Here is a 21,353-nt window from a genome sequence, read left to right as displayed (position 1 = left end):
GCCTAGAGCCCATGTTCCTCAACAAGAGAAGCCACTGCGATGAGAAGCCTGCGCACCACAAGCAAGAGTAGCCCCTGCTCGCCACAACTAGAGAAAGCCTGTGTGCAGCAATGAAGACCCAACGCAGCCAAAAAAGCAAACAAACAAAAAAACCACCCAGGAAAATAAAATAGCTGTCTTGGTTTTACAGTGATCCAGTCACAATGTCTTTATAACACATGACATTGAACTCAAAAACTGAAGGAATAAACGGTACAAAAGATATTGCATTTCCTGTCTGATGAAGTACATTCCACTAGACCATAGCGAAGTTTTCATGTGATCTTGTGAACTCAAATACCTGGCCCTGTGGGGGTGATTCATATGACTAGCATGTGTTAGAGATTCAGTCCTTCCACAGGAGACTTAGTTTCTACAATGGCAGATCACACTTCTTGCTAAATATGCTTGCATTTGTCAATAGATGCAAGAGGAAGGAGGTAGAAACAGTGTTAAATAGATGAATCAATGAGCTCCCTTCCCACTGCTGAGAAAACAGCTCCTAGGGCTCAGATACTGATAGTAGTTAATGAGCATGATGAAGGTGATCTTCAAATAGAAAGGAAAACCAATGAAAGCAAAACAAAACAGAACCAAAAAACTGACACAACTACTACATTTAGTATTCCATAGAGTACTTGTTGAATTTTTCAACAAGCTTAGAGATGGGTGGAGGGAATACTCTCTGATACTTATATTAGATCTGCAGTGATATTTAGATTAGAATCCATCTCCAGAAAATGAGGTTGATTTGGGGGATTCACATGCAGGAAACATCCTGTCCCTACCATGTGCTGACTCTGTGCTAAATACATTTAGATAAATCACACCTTTTAGTTCAGTCCTTGTATATACCAAACCCCAGCACTACATGAGTACTCAAGACTTTGAGGAGATCCTGAGGCAACCTAGGAACTGTATTTGCTCTTCCAGAACACCTTTTACAGAAATAATAGCAAGGCTACGGGGAGTAGAAGGAATGACAGCTTATACCTATTGAAATGATAGTGGTTCCTTTGGGATAAAAATTGAGGCAAGTCTAATGATGGGTTTAAAAGCAGGAAGTTGGTATCTGGATAGACAGAGATTTAGATAATCCAGTTGCACCTTAAAAGGTGGTATTCTTTATGTCTTAAAATTTTTCTTATATCTCAGTAAGGAAAAAAATCAAGGATGGTATTAAACCTATATGAGAGTCCTACTTTTTTATTTTGTAAAGAATATAATGTTTGATAAAATGTGGTTACACTTATGTATTACCATGAACTACAGTGTACCTGTTTCAGTAATCACTGCCATAATTACATGATTCTGAACGTAATCCCTCCAAGAAAATCATACAAAGCACATTTTTCCTTTGTTAGTATCCACAGAACAAATTAACCAGATGGAAAGCTCTCGTCAGCTGTTCTGTTTCATGGGCGACCAGTGCCATCAGGTCTCAGGAGAATTCTCATTTGCCCTCTCTACACAAGACATTCAGCTTCCAACAAACTGGGCTTGTGAATATGTCCCTAGAGACTAATATCAAGCATTCCACCACAATTCTATGATGCTTGTTTTAGGTTATTTTTGATTGATGGCCTGAAGTTATGGCTTTAGTTATTTTTAAAATTGTTTAGTTTTCAAAAGTAGTGTTTGAGGGGTCTAGAAAATAGCTTCCTTCTTCAAAATAAGAACTACACTTATAATTACACTTTCCATCAAGTCAAGTACACCTACAGCCAACTCACTCATGACTTTTCCATTCTAATCTCGCTTGATCTGTGGGTGGGATCATAAGCAGCTAATAATGTTCTCATTTCACAGTTAAGGAAAGTAAGTGCCAGAAAGATTAAATGGTTTCCATAGCAGTAGTCTCCATGTTCGTGCTTAAGCAACTAGTGCAAAAATCTATAGCCTCTGCTTTCCAGCCCAATATTTTTCTCAGTATGTTATGTCTTGGGTTATAAGCAGAAAACAGATACGGAAGTACACACAGGTCTGTTCAACTCCACCCTCAGAACTAGGAAAAGAAACAAAGGAAAAAACTAAGAGTAGAACTTTACTAGTTATTCCAACTCCATGATATTTTTAAATCTGTGAATCTAAATTTTCCCACTGTACAACATATACTTATTTTGTCTGGCCTAGTTTACACAGACTTTGGAGGATATATTTTTTCATATATCTCATTTAAGTCCACCCAAATTGTCAGCTGTGTGTTGAAGTGAGAGAGACACACACAGTACAAAATAACTGTTACCAAATGTGGCAAAAGAAAAAGAGACATATGTATGAACTAATGGGAGCAGCTTGTGTCCAGAGAGATCTGAGAAAGCTGCAGAGAGAAAGATTTTTAGCTGGACCTTGACCGAGAAGTAGGTGGTCAAGGGCGGGGGGGGGGGGGGGGGGGGGGGTGACAAGAAGAAAGTCATTAGAGATAGAAGAAAGGTCACATGTGAAGGCTCAAAGGTGTAAAAAGACACAGTATATTTGAAGAATAGGGAGTCATGAGAAGTGGCTAAAGCATAGTGCGGTGTGTGTGTATCAGATGGTACAGGGTTAGGAAAGGGATGAAGAGACAGTGAGAAAAGTAGAGAAAGTAGCAAAGGGTCTCTATGCTAAGTAATGGACTTTATTTTATAGTCAAAGAAGAGCTGTTGGAGGTTTTTCTCCAAGGAAGGGAGATGATCATGAGTCAGATTTTTCTTGAGTACTGTGGAAGATGTTCTGGAACTCCCAGGGAAATTGAGCTTATTTAGAGAGCAAAATTCATAGAGTAGAAATGTCCTTGGTTCCACTCAGTAGAGGGAGAAACTTTTAATAATATCTTCAGTTCGATGTAAGCCACTATGGTCCATCAGAGATACGAGGAGGGCCTAAACAAAGATTTAAGGAATGCTTCTGAAGTGGAATCAACAGGATATGGTACCCAGTAAATATATGTAGGGGGTACAGGCAGGGAGAGAGGGGAGAATGATTGAAACCACTGCCTTGGCAGACTAGGTGGATTGCATAACCACACACTGAAGAGGGTTTCTATAACTCCTTATAGAGCACAGAGCAATATACTTTCATCAGTGAGGCTTCCAAAGTGCCCTTGACCGGCCATCAGCCCCTATCTGCCCTCACAGCAAGAGTTCAAATTAAAATCCTAAATGGAAAAACTAGCACAGGTAAATTCACTTAGGTACAGTTCAAATTAAGATTCTGCATCCACTTTCCGTCTTCACCCAAGTTCCGTACATCAATCACACAAGTTTCAAAGACGTCAGCGTTCTGAACTAACATTTCCCAAGAGCATTTTAATATTCCTTATGCCCTTTAGATGTCAATTCTTTCAAGTTCTTTCCTAAAGAAAAGCAGAAACACATCTACTTCACAGAATCAATGAAAGACCTGAACGGGCAATTGAAATAGTCATGTAGCACTCTCAGAGGAGCAGCAATGTATTTATACAGGCTGAATGAGGCTACTCTGAATAACCAGATGAAAATTAAGCCAGAAAACCCAACAAACTTTGAATTGAAGAATAGTGCACTTTTATGTATGTGCAAAACTAGTGATTATGGCATTATTTTCACCCATTTAGCAAAATTTACAAATCATGTAGTAGAGATAGAAGTAATCTTAAATACCATTTACTGTATATCCTCTTATCAAGACACATAATCAATTTGATGATTTTATATAGTACTGCCTGCCTCCACATGGAACAAAGAAAGCTATAATCAAATCGATGTAACAACTTATATTTGATATTTAGAATATAGGATATATGGTAATTCAACTCCCTCAAGTAAATAAAATTCCTCAAAACCACACCAACATAGAGACATTATTGGAAACCAGAAGGCCCAAATTATATCCTAGTATGTTTCAATTTCACCATAAAAAGTAAAAGCCCTCTTACTTTTGAAACTTGTAATCTCTGACACGATAGTAAGACACAGTTCGTGTCTTATTGTAAAGTAATATGACAAAGATCATACATATTGGAACCATGTTTTGGCTTTGCACACTTTCATGGTAACAGTATTGAAAGAAAGAGAGAAAACTTTGTCTCCTTCTCTCTTTTGCATCCGAAATGGTCACCCTGAGAAATTTACCCTTTGAATCAGCCCACAATTATCCCCGTATCTTCACTGTTTGGACAATAAACTCCATGACCACCATTAGCACACAAAAATATTCTCAGGATATTACTACATCCATATGGATTACTTCTCTGTTGACAAACATAAAGAAAGAACAGTTTAATATATATCAATACTACTTCTACTCATTTATCACCCGCTCATTTTTTAAACTATTAAAAACAAAACATTACATATATAGAAAATAATGTTTCTAATATATGCAAGGTATAAAAATAATTTGGCTTAAGAATCAAATATTTTCCACATACTTGAAACCCTCTGCAACTTCCTAATCCCAACTAACTCCAGAAGTTAGATAATCTTCAATTGCATCCTAATTCTTGTGTTTATCATCATCATCATGCTTTTTTAAACAGCTTTAATAACAGTTATTATGTTTAATAACATGTTACCATATATTTATAATTCCTAATAATCAATTTTGGTTGTTTTTTAACTTTATAAAAATGCAATCATGGTGTATTTACTATTTTATAACTTACTTAGTTCACTCAGTAGTGAGGTTTATCTGTATTAAGGAGGGCACCTGTAATTCATCTGTTTTATTGCCATACAGCAGTATGTTATATGACCATACATCTACTTATTTATCTATTTTCCCTCTGATAGACATTCAGAGTCTCCTGCTACTAGGGCTACTATAAACTATGTTGCCACAAACATTCTTTCAGGTGACCTTTGCAAGATTTTATGAGTCACACATTTAGGGGAGAAATTACTGAGTCATATGAAGGATACATATTCAACTTTACAATATAATGAAAAATTGTTTTTCAGAGTGGTTTATCCATTCATCTTTCATTCTTATTTCAGTGTGTGAGTTCCAGTTGCTCCTTATCCTCACCAACATTTCATATTGTCAGACTTGTTAATTTTTTCTGACCATGAGTACAAATTATTTCATACTGAGTTGAATGAGCTTCCTTTAAAATATCTGTCATTTTAAAATGAAAAATTTTTTTCTTATATCTTTTGCCCATTTTTCCATTAGTTTATTTTTAATTCTTATTGATGTTTTATATATTCTGCATTTTAATCCTTTGTCAGTTATATACGTGGCAAATATCATCTATTAATCTGTCATTTTGTGGCTTGCTTTTCATTATTAATAGTACCCTTCGGGCTTCCCTGGTGGCACAGTGGTTGAGAGTCCGCCTGCCGATGCAGGGGACGTGGGTTCGTGCCCCAGTCCAGGAAGATCCCACATGCTGCGGAGCGGCTGGGCCCGTGAGCCATGGCCGCTGAGCCTGCGTGTCCGGAGCCTGTGCTCCGCAACAGGAGAGGCCACGACAGTGAGAGGCCCGCGTACAGCAAAAAAAAAAAAAAAAATAGTATCCTTCAATGAGCAATTTTTTTAATTATCAGTCTTTTCTGCATCTGCTAAGTATATGGCTTACTCTTTCATTTGGTAAATGTGGTAAAATACAGTGATTCTCTTCTTAATTTTAAACTAAAATTGCATTCCTGGGATAAACTCAGCTTATCATGATATTAACTTTTTCATATATCACTGGATTCAATTAGTTATTGTCTGTGCTAAAATTTTTTGTATTTACTGCAAAATTTATTATTATGAGTATGATTGACCTATAAATTTTTCTCATAATGTTTTTTAGATTTTGGTAATCAAAGTTTTAATGAGTTCAAAATTAAGTGGATCATGTTTCTTGTTTTTAATTATGTGGTATAGTTTGTTAATATTGGTGTTATTTCTTCCTAAATCTTGGTAAAATCCACTGGAGAAGCCATGTGGCCTTGTATTTTACTTTATATGTAGGCTTTTAATTTCAAATTCAGTTTCTCTAATAGTTACCAACCAGTTAAAATTTTATATTTCTTCTTGTGTCCGTTTTAATGTTTTACTTATCTTTGAAGTTTCCCATTTTGCCTAAGTGTTCAAATTCTTTAAAGTTGTTCTGTTAATACTTATTCTGATTCACCTACATATTTATAATTTTTGTTGTTTTTCACCCCTTTATCTTTAAGCTTCAATCTGAGCTCAGTGTCCTTTTCCTTGAAGAACACTGTTTGGTATTTACTTTAATATGGGTGTGCTATTGATATATTCAGTTTCTGACTGTCTGAAAATATCTTTTCTTCACCTTTTTTATCAGAAGATATTTTACCTGAGTATAGACTTCTAGGTTGGTTCCCATTTTCTTTCAGCCATTTTATCTTTCCATTGTCTACCTTCCATTTTTTCCTGTTGAGAAGTAGGTAACTTCTCAATTTGTTGTTACTCTGGAAGTAATATTTTTAACCTACTTTAAAGATGTTATTTGTCTTTGATTTTTAGTAGTTTTACCCAGAGGTGCCTAGGTTGTGTGTTTTTAGTCTGGGTGAGGGTCATAGTTTTTGTTTTGTTTTTTAGATTTGTAACATGATGTATTTTGTCAGTCTTAACAGACTGGCCATTATTTCCTCAATAAGAATTCTTCTTCATATTCCCACCAAAATACATAAAACAACTCTTTTTACATGGGGATAATATTTGTTGATTAAATGGAATATTAAAAAATAGACTCCTTATTGATTTTCTGTCTGTGGTATATCTACCTTCCAATCCCTTCTCTCACTATTTCCATTAATTTTCACAAATCTCAGCTCAAAACACTTCACTCATCTATTCTCAATCATCGGTGGTTATATCTTTTCTATAGAAAACACATGTTCATCTCTAGCTTGAAACTTAGGCCATTGGTGACCTTGCCCAGCCTACTTTTCCAAACTTGTCCTCCAATTAGTACCTTCTCATGCCCTGCAAGCCACTTCAAATAGATTACTTGCTATTTTCCATGCAGGCCTCATGTATTCAAGTATAAACATCTTTCCTAATTCTGTTGGTCAGTCTCAAGTGCCCTCCCTCAGCATCTTCAGGAAAGGAGAGCTTTACACAGGCTCGATCCTGGGCTTCAGTTTCTGACAGGTGTAGGATAAAATCCTGGATTTGGCATTTTTATCAGCCAAGTTATCTTGGCCTCTCTAAGCTTCTTCATCTGTCAAATTGGGATATTAATAATAGACCCATCCTACAGGATTGTTGTGAGGATTAAGAGAGAGAATCTACACAAAATGGTTATCACAGTACCTGGCTCTCAGGAAACACACGGGAGCATTAGAACTCACTGTTAGAATTTTTAACAATTCCTTGACGGATGGTAGAGGCTGCTCTTTGCCCACCACAGCACCCATTCTGCCCTGTAATCCAGAGGTCAGGAACCTGCTGCCACCACTGATACCACTACCACGACTACCTCTCACAACCCGAAAACAAGTCCCTGGACCCTGGAAAACCTGAGTCCAGGCATTCTGAATGGGGGAAACCACTCACATTTCTACGACCCAGCCTGCCAGCAGCAAAGCAGCAGGAACGTATCACTCCCACCTTCCAATGTACACACACCTGTTTGGAGTTAGCAGAACCAATTCTGCATCCTCAACACTAGCTGTAAGAGGGTCCCGGAGATGTCTTTAGCTGCCTGACCTCTCCAACTAGGAGGAGGATAGAGCCAGGGTTGGGAGAACCAACCCATGATAGCTATCACATGATCCATTCAAATGCCATTTTCTCTAAGTTGTTCCGGAATTTTTCCCAGCTAAAAGTAATTTCCTTCCTCCTTCTCTTAACTGGTGGTTTTTAATTACCACTGGACATTAGAACCTTCTGGGAGCTGAAAAATACTTATTCTCTACCCCCAGAAATCCCAATTTAATTGGTTTCGAATAGGAGTGCACTTTGGAAATTTAAAAAATTCTAACATGCATTGTGTTTAGAACCATTGCTCTAAATTATCATAACCTTTCATTTCTCCTTATCACTTCCAAACTTTTCTTTAGTTATTTATAAAATGTCCATACTCTTCCTACTGGATTATATGCTCTCTGAGGATGGGATTTGAGTCTAGTCTATTTTTATGTCCTTCATAACTTCTAGCAGATTACTGTGCAAAAAAAAAAAACATATTTACCTGTTTACAGAATGAATGAATGGTGTGTGATGCCTTGCAAACCAGAGCATATTAAAGATACCCTGCATAGCCTCAAGTCCTTGCCTCTCTCCTGCTTGATATTCTCTCAACTATACTTTTTGGGAATCTGTTCAGCATAATAAAAATATAAGTGAGTATACTGCTCACAGCATTAAACTTCTAATCATTAACTCACCATATAACATAACTTGACACAAGATTATTCCTGGTTTTAAAAATAACATGTAAGAAACAGCACTCTCAGCTACAGAAGTTAGGACCAATAAACTCACATGCTTTTAGGTAGAAATCTAAAATCTAAGGGCAATAATTGGAAAAAGAAAGCCAAGTGCATTCATGACATTGGGCTTCTGAGCTATTTATCTTATCTTCATAGGTTCTTTGATATATCGGTGTACCTCTAAATCAGTCTTCCGAAACTCCAGTATGTAATGATAAAAATTCTGTGCTTAAATTGTTGCATAATTGCAGAATCACTTTGACAGAAGTTTGGCAAGAATATAATCTAATCCTTTTGAAAAGTTTGACAAGAATGTCTAATTGATATGGATACTAATGTTTCTAAAGTTCATGCCAGGAAAAGTTAAATGCTATTCAATTGGGATACTATTAAGATTTCTTATGACTCATAATTATAAATCAGCTCTGTTCAAGGATTTTAAATCTTTGAAAGCAAACATTTTTCAATATCTTTGCCAAATTAACCCTCAGATGGGGGTTCCTGAGATGAGAATCATATAGTCCCTATCCCCTTTCCTACAGTTTTACCTGTTAGAAAATGATTAAAAACTAGCCGTTTGGTCTGCTCTTGAGGACCCTAGTTATTCTCTGATTATTCAAAAATATTAATGTAAGGGACAAAGAAGAGGGGGGGAAAAAGAGACAAAGGCGAAAGAAAAAAGTACAGAATGATGTTTAGGAGCGAATGAGGTGGTGAAATGTGACCCAGTTGGAAAAATTCATACTCTTGCCTCTGTTGCCTGCCCTCACACCACTTAGAACTGCTTTTATTAAAGGTCCAAATAGCTTTGAAAAGCTTTAAATAGTTTCAAGGTCTTCCTTTATCCTGAATGGACCCGGGTGAAAATCTGTTGGCAAGACTCACCATTCCCCAACTTCGGATGTAATCCTGTGCCATTCTCCCATTTGTCTTTTCCCCTTCCTTCCCTGCTAATCAAGATCCTTCTTCCCTTCCTTCCTTCCTAACAGACTTGCAAAAGCTTAACTTCCTTCAAATCTTCTTAGAAAGGTCTCCCTTTACTGTAGCTCCTCACCCCTTTCTATTAGTTGCTAAGAATGCTATATGGTTCTAGTGGAATGTGTATCATATTTATGGTTATAACACCTCTAAGAAACTCTATATAGATGTATTCATATACCCATAGTTAAACGATAGACTTTATGAAAATGAGGACTGAATTTCTTAGTGTACTTTCCCCAACTAAGAATAAGAGCACAAACGTTCAGTTTGTTCCTTATCTCAAATTATATTCACTATTACCAAGGTAAGAGCTAAGAGAATCCAGACTTCTTGAGGGCAGGGACTTCAACTATTACAGAGTAGACATTTAACACATGTTGACCTGGACCAAATGCCTACTCCCACTGTATAACTATAAAATGCAAAATTACATAGCTCTGAGATATTGAACTGACTCTTCTCACCCTCCCCAACTCCCTGACTTCGCTTTTAAAAAACAGATGGAATAAGATGTACTTTCTCCTTTAAAAAACTGGAGAAGATAGGGTCAATTTTGTTAAGAATTTTTATGGAGCAAGGCCTATTATGTGATTAGAATGGGGATGGGGCAGGATCTTCTTGTACTTACATTTAGACAAGTATTTATATTCACTGATATATATTTCTATATCAATATTTATATTATAAAATAAATATTTATTTAGATATTTAGACTTCTGATCACCAAATGAGGTACAGGTATTATAATGTTGTATTTAGAGTGTTGTTTAAAATAAAAACTTGAAATTCTACCAATTTTGTGATACCTTTGGTGTTTCTTCATTTTATAATATACTAAAAGCCTCACAAAATGGAAGTAGTCTGGGAGTTCCTAAGTCCTGAGAGGCTGTGCTTCATGGTGCTATTATATACATCTAAAACTAAAGAAATATTAACAATGAAAATGGTATTTTCCATATTAAGTGATGAAAGTTAAAGGTATATACCGTATTTCACTATTAAGACATAAACACTTGATCACTGTAAACGTGAATAAAATTTGCATTTTTAGATCTTTCAGGGAATTTAGATCTATTTCCTCCAGTTTCCAAGCTCTCAGCAATCCTTTTAGTGTGTTTGTATTCACTAAAAAGGGACATTTCTGTGGAATTAATCAAATAGGGAATTCAGTGTTCCCTGCAGATAATTTTGGCATGTTCCCCTGGGAACTTCTAGTCTAAATTTTCATCTTTCCTGGGAAAAGACACATATATTCTAAGTCCTTAGTCTTTTCTTTGTTAGTAAAGATCTGCTATAAACAGAATTAATGACAATGTACATTCAGCAAGACACTGGCTGGAAACTTCATCATTAAAATAAAAGGTGGCAAAATATGTGAGAATGCAATTTGAATGTAGTAAATAAAAACTGGCATTAAAAATGTTGTAAAAATCATCCCAATAATCAATAGATTTTCTGATTTTGCTAAAATTAAAAAAACAAATTTCTGGTGTGGAGAATTAGAAAATATTCATAGTTCCCAATATATTTATTTTCCAAGAAAATCAGTGGTACTATTTTTGGTGACAATGAAAAACTTGTGTTCGATGCCTAATTAAACCCTTTTGAAATCCACGTGTTTTGTTTTTTAATTTACAAAATAACTAGAATTCTTATCCTGACCTTGGCTTTATGTTTTTCATTCTATAAAATGCTGCTGTTATTCTTCCTTCTGTGTACATGTTAGTTTAGCCCTAAAACCTGAAGAATCCGATAGCTCTTTTCTACCTCTGATGGTTTTAACTGCATGTCCACATCTGGAAAACTGCTCAGTGGCAGTCCCAAAGACCTAACACTTGGACTGAATCCTCACTGCTGAGGAGTTTTATTTGACCAGCCAAGTGTGGGGCATTTAAGTGGAGATGTCCAGGAGGCAAATGAAGAACAGGCTAAAGCTAGAGATTTAAGTCAACAGTATATTTAGGGAGGTTGAAGCCACAGGTAAGGAGGACATCCCAAGGGAGAGTCTATGGTACAGGAAGACCTTAGGACTAATGTGCAGAACCCTCACTAGGTACCCGACAAAGAATTGGGAAATAAAAGGATGGCAGGGAAAATGACAATGTACTTGATCAGTAATTTCTATTTCAGTTAGAGCAAAAAAAAAAGACTCTTGTTATCCCCATGGAACTCCACCTCCAGCACTCTCCAACAAGACAGTAAGTGATGACAGTTAATGAAAGCTCTATCGACATTTCGTATTTATACCCTTGAGGTGAAACCATCCTATTTCAACACATATTACATTCTCATTGAATTCCACATTAGTGAATGAGGAATACAAGATGTTTTTTCCACACTCTGGCTGCCGGTTTAATGCATTTTGCTAGTAAAACACACAGGAACTGCCAAGATGGGACAGTAGCCTCTTCTAAATCACTCCAAGTGTCACCATGACTACAGCATATTTCCTAAATTGGTGGGTGTTCATATAAGAAAATATAAATCTGTTCAAGTGCTTGACTCATGTTGTATTGAGGCTTTATAATTTATCTTACCAAAAATTTTGCCTTTATATACATAAATTATTTTTTTATTCATAGGATTAAGCCAAAATGACAACTGCTCAATTTGACTGTCAACACTGCACGGCATCACTTCTTGGGAAGTATGTACTAGAGGATCACAATCCACACCGTGTTACTTGTTATGATCGTACCTCTGCTAACTATTGTGAGGAGTGCAAAGAACCAATCGAATCAGATTCCAAGGTAGGCCTTACCTCAGTTCACAGAATTATTGCATAAGAACAGCAGACAAGTGCTTTGGAATGCCTGTTTTTCTTGAGTGTTGACTGTTAATACTCTAATGCTCTGCTACTAGATATAAGGATTTTCAAAGCTATCATCAATCAAGTTCCAGGCACTATGCTCAGCACTGTGACACATAAGATACACTTTAATCCTTACAATGATCTTGGGAGATAGCTCAGGATGCTGAAGATTAACGAAGTTATTTGCCCAAAGTTACACAGCTGAAATGTTATTTCTAGAATGATAAGCGTATAAGTGAATAACTATATAAATAATTGGAGCCGTAAAGATTCAAAAACCTGTATCTTCTCACTTCACATTAGCCTCATCTTCATTAAACCACTGTGCGCTGATACGTCTCACACACACACCCATTCCTCCCAGAATGCACATTATTATTATTTTTTTCTCCTTTTTTGGGGGGGAGCGGGGGAGGTCTTTGTTTTAGTTAACTAGTGTTGAGATTTTGTTTAGGGAAATCTCAAACAGTAATAGGATGTTACAACCTAAAAATAAAAATCATTCCATGAAAATCTTTTCTTATAGTTTATAAAAGGAAGGTAGAGGAAATTTGAAGAAACAGGAGAGTACACTTATTTTCCATCTGTCTTTTGTGACCAACCAAGGAAGCCCCAGGCTCTAGTTCTTAATTGCCCCAGAGAGTCTCCTCTCTATGGGTAACAGTATCAATAACAACATGCCCTCAAGCTACCAGCACCACCTACTGGCACCAGAGTCCCAGGAGTGTTTAGTATTGTTTTACAAAATGGCCTGTTCTGTCACAAACATACTTAACTTTTACTTACTGTCTCAAAGGATCTTTGTTACAAAGGTCATCACTGGCATGAAGGATGCTTCAATTACGCCAAATCCAATCAGTCTTTGGTGGAAAAGCCTTCTGCTGCCAAGGATGAGTGCCTGCTGTGCTCCAAGTACTATTCTAACGAGTGCTCCTCCCAGTGCTTCCATTGTAAGAAGACCATCATGCCTGGTAAGATCGCAAGGCACTTCTGGTCTATAACTGAACCTGCAATGCTTTGAATTAAACCCAAGCACAGGAAGAGTGTAGTACATTAGTCCCCCCTTATCCACGGTTTCACTTTCCATGGTTAAAATTGCCCGAGGCTAGGGCTTCCCTGGTGGCGCAGTGGTTGAGAGTCCGCCTGCGGATGCAGGAGACACGGATTCGTGCCCCGGTCCGGGGAGATCCCACATGCCGCGGAGCGGCTGGGCCCGTGAGCCATGGCCGCTGGGCCTGCGCATCCGGAGCCTGTGCTCCGCAACGGGAGAGGCCACAACAGTGAGAGGCCCGCGTACCGCAAACAAACAAACAAACAAAAATTACCCGAGGCCAAAAATATTAAGTCTGAAAATATTAAGTGGAAAATTCCACTAGTAAAAGTTTCTTAAGTTTTAAACTGTGTGCTCTTCTAAGTAGTGTGATGAAATAACCCTCCATCCTGCCCATGACGTGAATCATCTCTTTGTCCAGAGCATCCTGGCCAGTAGTCACTTAATAACCATCTCAGTTATCAGATCAGACTGTTGCTGTACTGCAGTGCTTGTGTTCAAGAAACCCTTATTTTAGTTAATAATGGCCTCAAAGTGCAAGAGTAGTGATGCTGGCCATTCAGGTATGCCAAAGAAAAGCCATAAAGTTCTTCCTTTAAATGAAAAGGAAGTTCTCAACTTAATAAGGAAAGAAATTGTATGCTGAGGTTGCTAAGATCTAATGTAAGAACAAATTTTCCATCCATGAAATTGTGAAGGAGGAAAAAGAAATTCGTGCTAGTTTTGCACCTCCAACTGCAAAAGTTACGGCCACAGAGCATGATAGGTGCTTGGTTAAGATGGAAAAGGCATTAAACTTGTACAATAAGATATTCTGAGAGAGAGACCACATTCACATAACTTTTATTACAGTATACTGTTATAACTGTTCTATTTTATTATGTTATTGTTGTTAATCTCTTGCAATGCCTAATTTATAAATAAACTTTAACATAGCTCTGTATGTATGGGAAAAAAACATAGTATATATATATATAGGGTTCGGTATTGTCTGCAGTGTCACACGTCCACTGGGGGTCGTGGGAGGTATCCCTCACAGATAAAGGGGGGGACTATACTATACAAAACGCTGCTTTGCAGAAAGACATCTTTCTGCTATCTCTTTATCTCATTTAGTGTACTTTAGACATGAAAAGATTATTCTTTCTGTCTCCAATGGGCAAAGTACTGTCTTTTGTGTTTTTTCATAAACCTAATTCATAGAAACATTTTGAACCAGAAACTGAGCCATGGAATAAAGATAAAATCTATACCAATAAATTATACTAACACTGCACTAAACACCCTGTCCTAGGCAGAACCAATAGCATCAGAAAACATAATCCATCATAGGACAATGGGACCAATCATCATTTTGTAGCTCAACACAAACTGGTGTGAAGGTCAGTCATCTTTATTTTCTCTCAGGGAAAACAAGGATCCAAGTAAATTGTTACACCTTTAGGCAAGTACTAATTCTCTGTTTTGATCCTCTTCTCAATCCCTATGGACAGCAGCATACGAACAATTCTCTCTCATTTCTTATTATAGGTTCAAAGATTTTCTAGGAGACGATAACTACACAACATCAATCTCAGGAGTTTATGCCTTGGGCATGCCTAATATCCCTGTAATGCTTATTATGTCCCAGTTTATCTGAAGCATGTGCAGCCTTTCAGAGTCTACATTTATAGTACTTTCACATCTCAAAATTGTGAAACGGCACAAGAGTTTCCAGCGAAAGAGTGATTCACCATCATCGTAGGCTGAACTCTATTTATTGACCTCTTTTTTCAGATAAATGTTTTGGAAACCAGTAAACGCTATTTTTTCTATATGGATGATTGCTTTTTTTCACCTTTAGTATATATTTTAAGTAATTTGACATATTATTGCTTAAAAGAACAATTATGCTTGATTTGTACTAACAGGTTCTTACTTTGGGGGTACAGGTTCCCGGAAAATGAAATTTAAGGGAAACTACTGGCATGAAACCTGCCTTGTGTGCGAGCATTGCCGACAGCCAATAGGAGCTAAACCTTTGATTTCCACAGAGAGTGGCAATTATTGTGTGCCGTGTTTTGAGATGGAGTTTGCTCACTACTGCAGCTTTTTTAAGGAGGTAAATATCTAAAGAGGATGAAGCTTGTGAAATCTTCCAAACCATCGCTTTGCAGCAGCATTATATGTTTGCAATGAACTGATACTATCATGTTATATCCATCTTTGCACATTCATGTTAATTTTGAATTCCAACATGTTCGAAAGCACTACCTGTCACAGTGAGGAGGCCCATCTATTTTTATCACCATAAAATTCCACCCAGAACATGAATTTAATGTTCCAAAGGCTTAAGTGATTTGATATTCCAGTTCCATTCACAGCTGTTCAGGCAAGATTTCACATGTTCTGGTAGAGGGCCCACGTCTCTCTTTGAATACAAAATATTTCTTAGAAAATTTTTGATCCATTTAATTTCAGAGAGATATGGATTTGTCTCACAGAGTGACTAAGGGAACCAATTTAAACAGGATATTTCACTCCTCACATCATGTCCAAGCAATATAAATGTCTTCTAAGCTTGAAGCTTTTATATTTCTAAAGAGTAGATAAAAAACAGAACTACCATATGACCCAGCAATCCCACTACCAGGCATATACCTTGAGAAAACCATAATTCAAAAAGAGACATGCACCACAATATTCACTGCAGCACTATTTACAATAGCCAGGACATGGAAGCAACCTAAGTGTCTATTGACAGATGAATGGATAAAGAAGATGTGGCACATATATACAATGGAATATTACTCAGCCATAAAAAGAAACGAAATTGAGTTATTTGTAGTGAGGTGGATAGACACAGAGTCTGTCATACAGAGTGAAGTAAGTCAGAAAAAGAAAAACGAATACTGTATGCTAACACATATATATGGAATCTAAAAAAAAAATGGTTCTGATGAACCTAGGGGCAGGACAGGAATAAAAACGCAGACATAGAGAATGGACCTGAGGACACAGGGAGGGGGAAGGGTAAGCTGGGACAAAGAGATAGAGTGGCATGGACATATACACACTACCAAATGTAAAATAGATAGCTAGTGGGAAGCAGCCGCATAGCACAGGAGATCAGCTTGGTGCTTTTTGACCACCTAGAGGGGTGGGATAGGGAGGGTGGGAGGGAGGCTCAAGAGGGAGGGGATATGGGGATGTGTGTATATGTATAGCTGATTCACTTTGTTATACAGCAGAAACTAACACACCATTGTAAAGCAATTATACCCAATAAAGATGTTAGAAAAAAAAAAGGAGTGGATAGATAAGAGAGTGACACTCAAGAGACTGACAAGATCTTTAGGGAAATTCATTAGACAGAAAGACAGAAAGATGACTTAAGAACTGCAAGTGGTTTCCTTCACCTCCAGCTCCAGAGCTCCATGCAGGGCCTTTCAACTTGGACACCCATTCAAAACATATTTTCCAATAGGAAAAAAAGTCATTTTTTTCCAAGTAAACATGGTCCAATTCTTTTTGTATCCTCTAAGCTTTTACATGAAAGTCACTCATCTCTATCACCTTGATAAAGTCTGTCTGTATTCCATAAATATATATCGATGTTCTCAAAGAAATTCTTGACCTGTGAGGCGTCATAAGTTTCAAATAACCCTATAACTTGTGATGAGAAAGCTTGAATCATGAAAACATATTGGATAAGTCCAGTGGCTTCTAAACATTTTTGATCTACAGGCTACTCTGGCAGGTCTCTTAAGACCATTTGCATACTTGCATCTGAATTGTCATTGCCACTTTCTACAAATGCATGTACAAACACACACACACTCAACGATTTTCCATATATACTTAAAATACTGGTACTGCATTTGAAGAGGCATCAATCAACCCCTATGTTATAATTATTAAATTACACTGTCATGATGGCTGAAAATTACAGTTGAAAGTAACATGCTACAAAACCATCTTACACCCGAAGACTTCCAACAACTTAGAAAATGACTTTACAAGAAACAGTCAGACCCTATGACTCTGTGACAGATGAAGCTCCGAAAAATTATCAGTCAATGACATGCATTTAGAAAGGGGTGCTGGAAATAAAATAGATTTATCTCACTGTTTTGCAGGACAACTAAGTTGGCCATTTTTAGGCTACGTTTCTTAAGGACTTACACTAAAATATTAGTGACACTCGTGAGACTCATCTTAAAATCATTTGTTGGGCACACAGTATAAAGTTTCTTTCAATGCCATAAAGAGTCAAGAGAACTTCTCTAGTACATCATCAGAGCTGAGCACTATCTGGGGCCAAAGCCCTGGCGTTTCCCAGGTTAGAGGAGCCTGCCCTATAGTTAGGACATGATTTGAAGTCACCGAAAAATTTATGAAATGATTCTATTGGGTAGTAGACAGATCACAACATGCCAGATTATTTTCTATTTAATTTTTTAAAACCACAAGTCCTTTAAGTAAAGCTGGATATAAATGTTTCGGATCAAGATGATCCAAGCTGAAGAAAAACAATTTGTTTCAACCCAAGCCAAAGACCAAATATAAAACAAAAGAAAATAAGCAAAAACTACTTGACCATCAGGCCCACAGAACTTTTTTCATACATTTTAGTTTCACAAAATAAAATCTATTTTCTACCAAAAAGCACGTAACCTCAACCTGTAGTACTCTGAATTCAAACTCCTCAAGTTTCACACAGAGTATTCTGTCATTCATCAGCTTTCATCCACTGGGTGCAAAATCATTATTGCCTCCATTTTGCCAGAGAAGAAACTTGCTCTAAATCCCGGGATCAATCAGTAGCGAAAACCACGCTTGCATATTAGACTTCATCTTAGCCCGTCTGCCTCTTCAAAAGAATATAATCACAAGCAAACAATTTTTAATGTTCCAGAGTTTCTTCTCCCTAATGAAACGATCTTTGGAGGGTACATCAAGTTTTATTTTGCTGTGAATACAGTTTTCAAGTTTTGAATCTTTTAAGCATTGCCTGCTAATCATTTGACCAAACGAATCAAAGGAATCTGGAACTCTGCTGTGCCTTCTGTAAGGCCTTTGAAGTCAGTAGGGGGGGCATTTTAAATTGCTTTAGCTCACACACACCATTATGTTTCCTATTTACTTATTTAGAATAGTATACTTTTTCTCCTTTGTGAAAAATAACTTTCTATCAAGTGTCTTTAATTTTTAAGACAGTCATTGTAAGATTTTAAAATATTTTTAGAATCATCTTTTCAAAAGCCTATAGGATAGACAAGTATCCTATAGGATGGCTATAGGATACTTAGATGTCACAATAGGATGGCTCAGAATAGACTACTTTTTCTATATCTACTTAATTTGTATACAAAGATTACAGGCGGCATCTCAGATATCACACTGCTTCAGTCATTATAAGACATTTCCATGAGCATATACCAGGTTCCCCGGACAACCCAGGACCTCAAGAGCCGTGGATTTGAAAGATGCTATGACTTAAAAATTGCTACACAAGAAAAGTTGTCTAATATTTTTCCATCTGATTTTTAAATAAAGATATCTCAGCCTTTAAAAAAGTAAAATCCAGATTAAACTGGTTTAGAAAATAAATCTTATGGAGGAATAACAAGCATCTCTGCAAAACCCTAGCATATCACACATTAAGGTTCAATGTACAACCAGCACTTATGGCTTTGAGCCCTAATGCTGCAAACTCACACAGTTGCCCAGAGCACGCCTATCTGTGCTAGATACAATACTGGAGTTGCTTTCCAAACATTTTTCCCCTTAGTGTTTGTTCATTCATTCAACAAAGACTTGTCAACTGCTTATCAGTGCAAAGTAATCTAATCTCAGTACTGTGTTCATGGTTAAGCACATGGGCTGCAGAATAAGGCTGTGCAGGTTTGAATGCTAGCTCTGTGTGACCCTAGCAAGTGACTTAACTACTCCAACTCTTAGTAGTTGCTCATCTCTAAAGGGAGAAAGATAATAGTCCCTACTGTGTCAGGATGTCGAGAATGTTTAGAAGAAGTTAAGAACAGGGTTGAAGACTGAAAAAACACCTCAGAAATATTATTCATTATTAGCAGATTATGGTGTTGATCAATTCCTTTCAGGGTTACTACTGCTGGAATAAAGCATTCAGGAAGAAAAACAGGTTTTTTTTTCTCCTTAGGATCTTTAAAAGTTATACATGGACATAAGAACATAGCATATAAAATATCTTAGCTCTAAAAACAGATCTTTGAAAAACAACAAGAAAGAGAAAGATGAGCAAAGGAATCAAGGGCCTATTTCTTTTTCATCTTCCTGAGTTCATTATGGTCCTGCTTCCTTTCTGTTCCATTGTAGGAGAAAAATTAGGACATTTATCACCAGTCCTATTTAATCCCTGTAGCCTTCTGTTTCTCATATAGATTCAAAAAAATCACAGGGAAAAGACAATCCTGACACAATGTGATAGAGTAGCCCAAAGTACCACTTGTGGGCACAGAAGAGAATCACAAAAGGTCTGAATTGTAATAACTTCCACAGTCATTGCCTTTTTTGTGATCATTTGCCAGGTGATGACTTCAGGTGGGATAATGTTTTGTGACCAGCCATGGCATAAAGAGTGTTTTCTGTGCAGTGGCTGTAGGAAAGAGCTCTGTGAAGAAGACTTTATGTCCAGAGATGATTATGCATTCTGCTTGGACTGCTACAATCATCTTTATGCCAAAAAGTGTGCCACCTGCACCAAGCCTATTATTGGTGAGTTATTCAGTTTAATACGGTCCTACCATGAGACAGTTATGGCTCTGTAAATGCTATGTAGTTAATTCAGGAAATGCAATTTAAAAAAGAATGATCTTTCCTTTATGTTTCCTTTTGAAATAAACATGGGTACCTATATATAAATATAAATATTATGCACAACCCTCAAGGCAAGTATAGAGTGTAATTAAGGTAGCTATGCTCTGTAGAGGGTAATTAATACTAAACCTCATGGTACTGACTCTACATAAAGTAATAATTCAGGGAAGAAGGAGGATAAGATGAGCGGAGAAGACCTTCACAAGGAGGCCTGAACTGAAGCAGAACTTTAAGGAGTTGAGTGGGGGAAGGGATACTTATAAAACAAAATGCTGCTGAATTCCAAACAAGGGTAACAGGGCCTTAAAACAGAAAAAGTTTTAATTAAATGCAAGTACTGTGCAAAAATCTGAAGCTATAATAATTAGGATAGCATAGGTCAGGAATTAATTAAACCTCAATTTAAGATGCTTCTAACAAATGTATTATTCTCTTTGCTTTCTATTCACTTACAATAAGTTTTTTTGGGGTTTTTTTGTTTGTTTTGTTTTTGCGGTACGCGGGCCTCTCACTGTTGTGGCCTCTCCCGTTGCGGAGCACAGGCTCCAGACGCGCAGGCTCAGCGGCCATGGCTCACGGGCCCAGCTGCTCCACGGCATGTGGGATCTTCCCGGACCGGGGCACGAACCCGTGTCCCCTGCATCGGCAGGTGGACTCTCAACCACTGCGCCACCAGAGAAGCCCTACAATAAGTTTTAATTGTGAATAGATGAGATTAAAAAAAAAAACAAGATAGCATTCTGTTGAAGAAACAAAATACATGACATGATTTGAAAATAACATAAATGGTAAATCGATCTGTGTTAAATGGATTTTCAAGGTAAAAAGAGCATTATATTTTCCTTAGAGACATTTCTAAAATGCTAATCCTGTAGTAAAGGAACTGAAGAGCTCATCACACCTGAGAAATCCAACAGCTATCCTTTTAGGCAATGTATGGTCACCAAATAACATGGCAGAACTATACTTCTGTTCTCCATTCCTACTACTCTTTGGTCATATTTCACTTTTAGCTCAGTCTATATAACACAGAATTAAAGATTATTTTATCCTTTTCCTCTTCCTCTATCTTCAAAGATATCACAAAGTAAAACTGAATATTTATTCAGCTTCAAATAAAGAGTTTTGCTGCAAACCCAGCTTGACAGGCTTTCACTTACTTGCAAGGGAGGGAGTTTCCTGATGAACAGAACATAGTTCTGTCTGTCCGTACAGGGAAGGCACCATGTTTTTCAGATCTCACACTGGCCTATGGGCTATATCTGGCCAGCAAGCATGGTTT

At 37.2% G+C, this 21,353-nt stretch overlaps 1 protein-coding gene across 3 annotated transcripts in view; it reads left to right on the top strand.

Moving 5' to 3' along the window:
- FHL5 (four and a half LIM domains 5) overlaps positions 1-21,353 on the top strand; it is a 36,307-nt gene that overhangs the window by 11,384 nt on the left and 3,570 nt on the right. For 2 of the 3 annotated variants that reach the window (XM_027079927.1, XM_027079940.1), the window contains exons 2-5: positions 11,954-12,121; positions 12,980-13,154; positions 15,166-15,335; positions 19,783-19,969. In XM_027079927.1, coding sequence (XP_026935728.1) covers positions 11,966-12,121; positions 12,980-13,154; positions 15,166-15,335; positions 19,783-19,969 — 688 coding nt within the window. In that variant the 5' untranslated portion in view covers positions 11,954-11,965. The remainder of the gene's footprint in view (positions 1-11,953; positions 12,122-12,979; positions 13,155-15,165; positions 15,336-19,782; positions 19,970-21,353) is intronic. The other variant, XM_027079933.1, reaches the window with a different exon arrangement.

Source organism: Aethalodelphis obliquidens, unplaced genomic scaffold (assembly GCF_003676395.1).
Source record: "Aethalodelphis obliquidens isolate GAN/ISIS:26980383/991018 unplaced genomic scaffold, ASM367639v1 scaffold3, whole genome shotgun sequence".
Classification (NCBI taxonomy): domain Eukaryota; kingdom Metazoa; phylum Chordata; class Mammalia; order Artiodactyla; family Delphinidae; genus Aethalodelphis; species Aethalodelphis obliquidens.
This window is presented reverse-complemented; position numbering and strand designations above follow the sequence as displayed.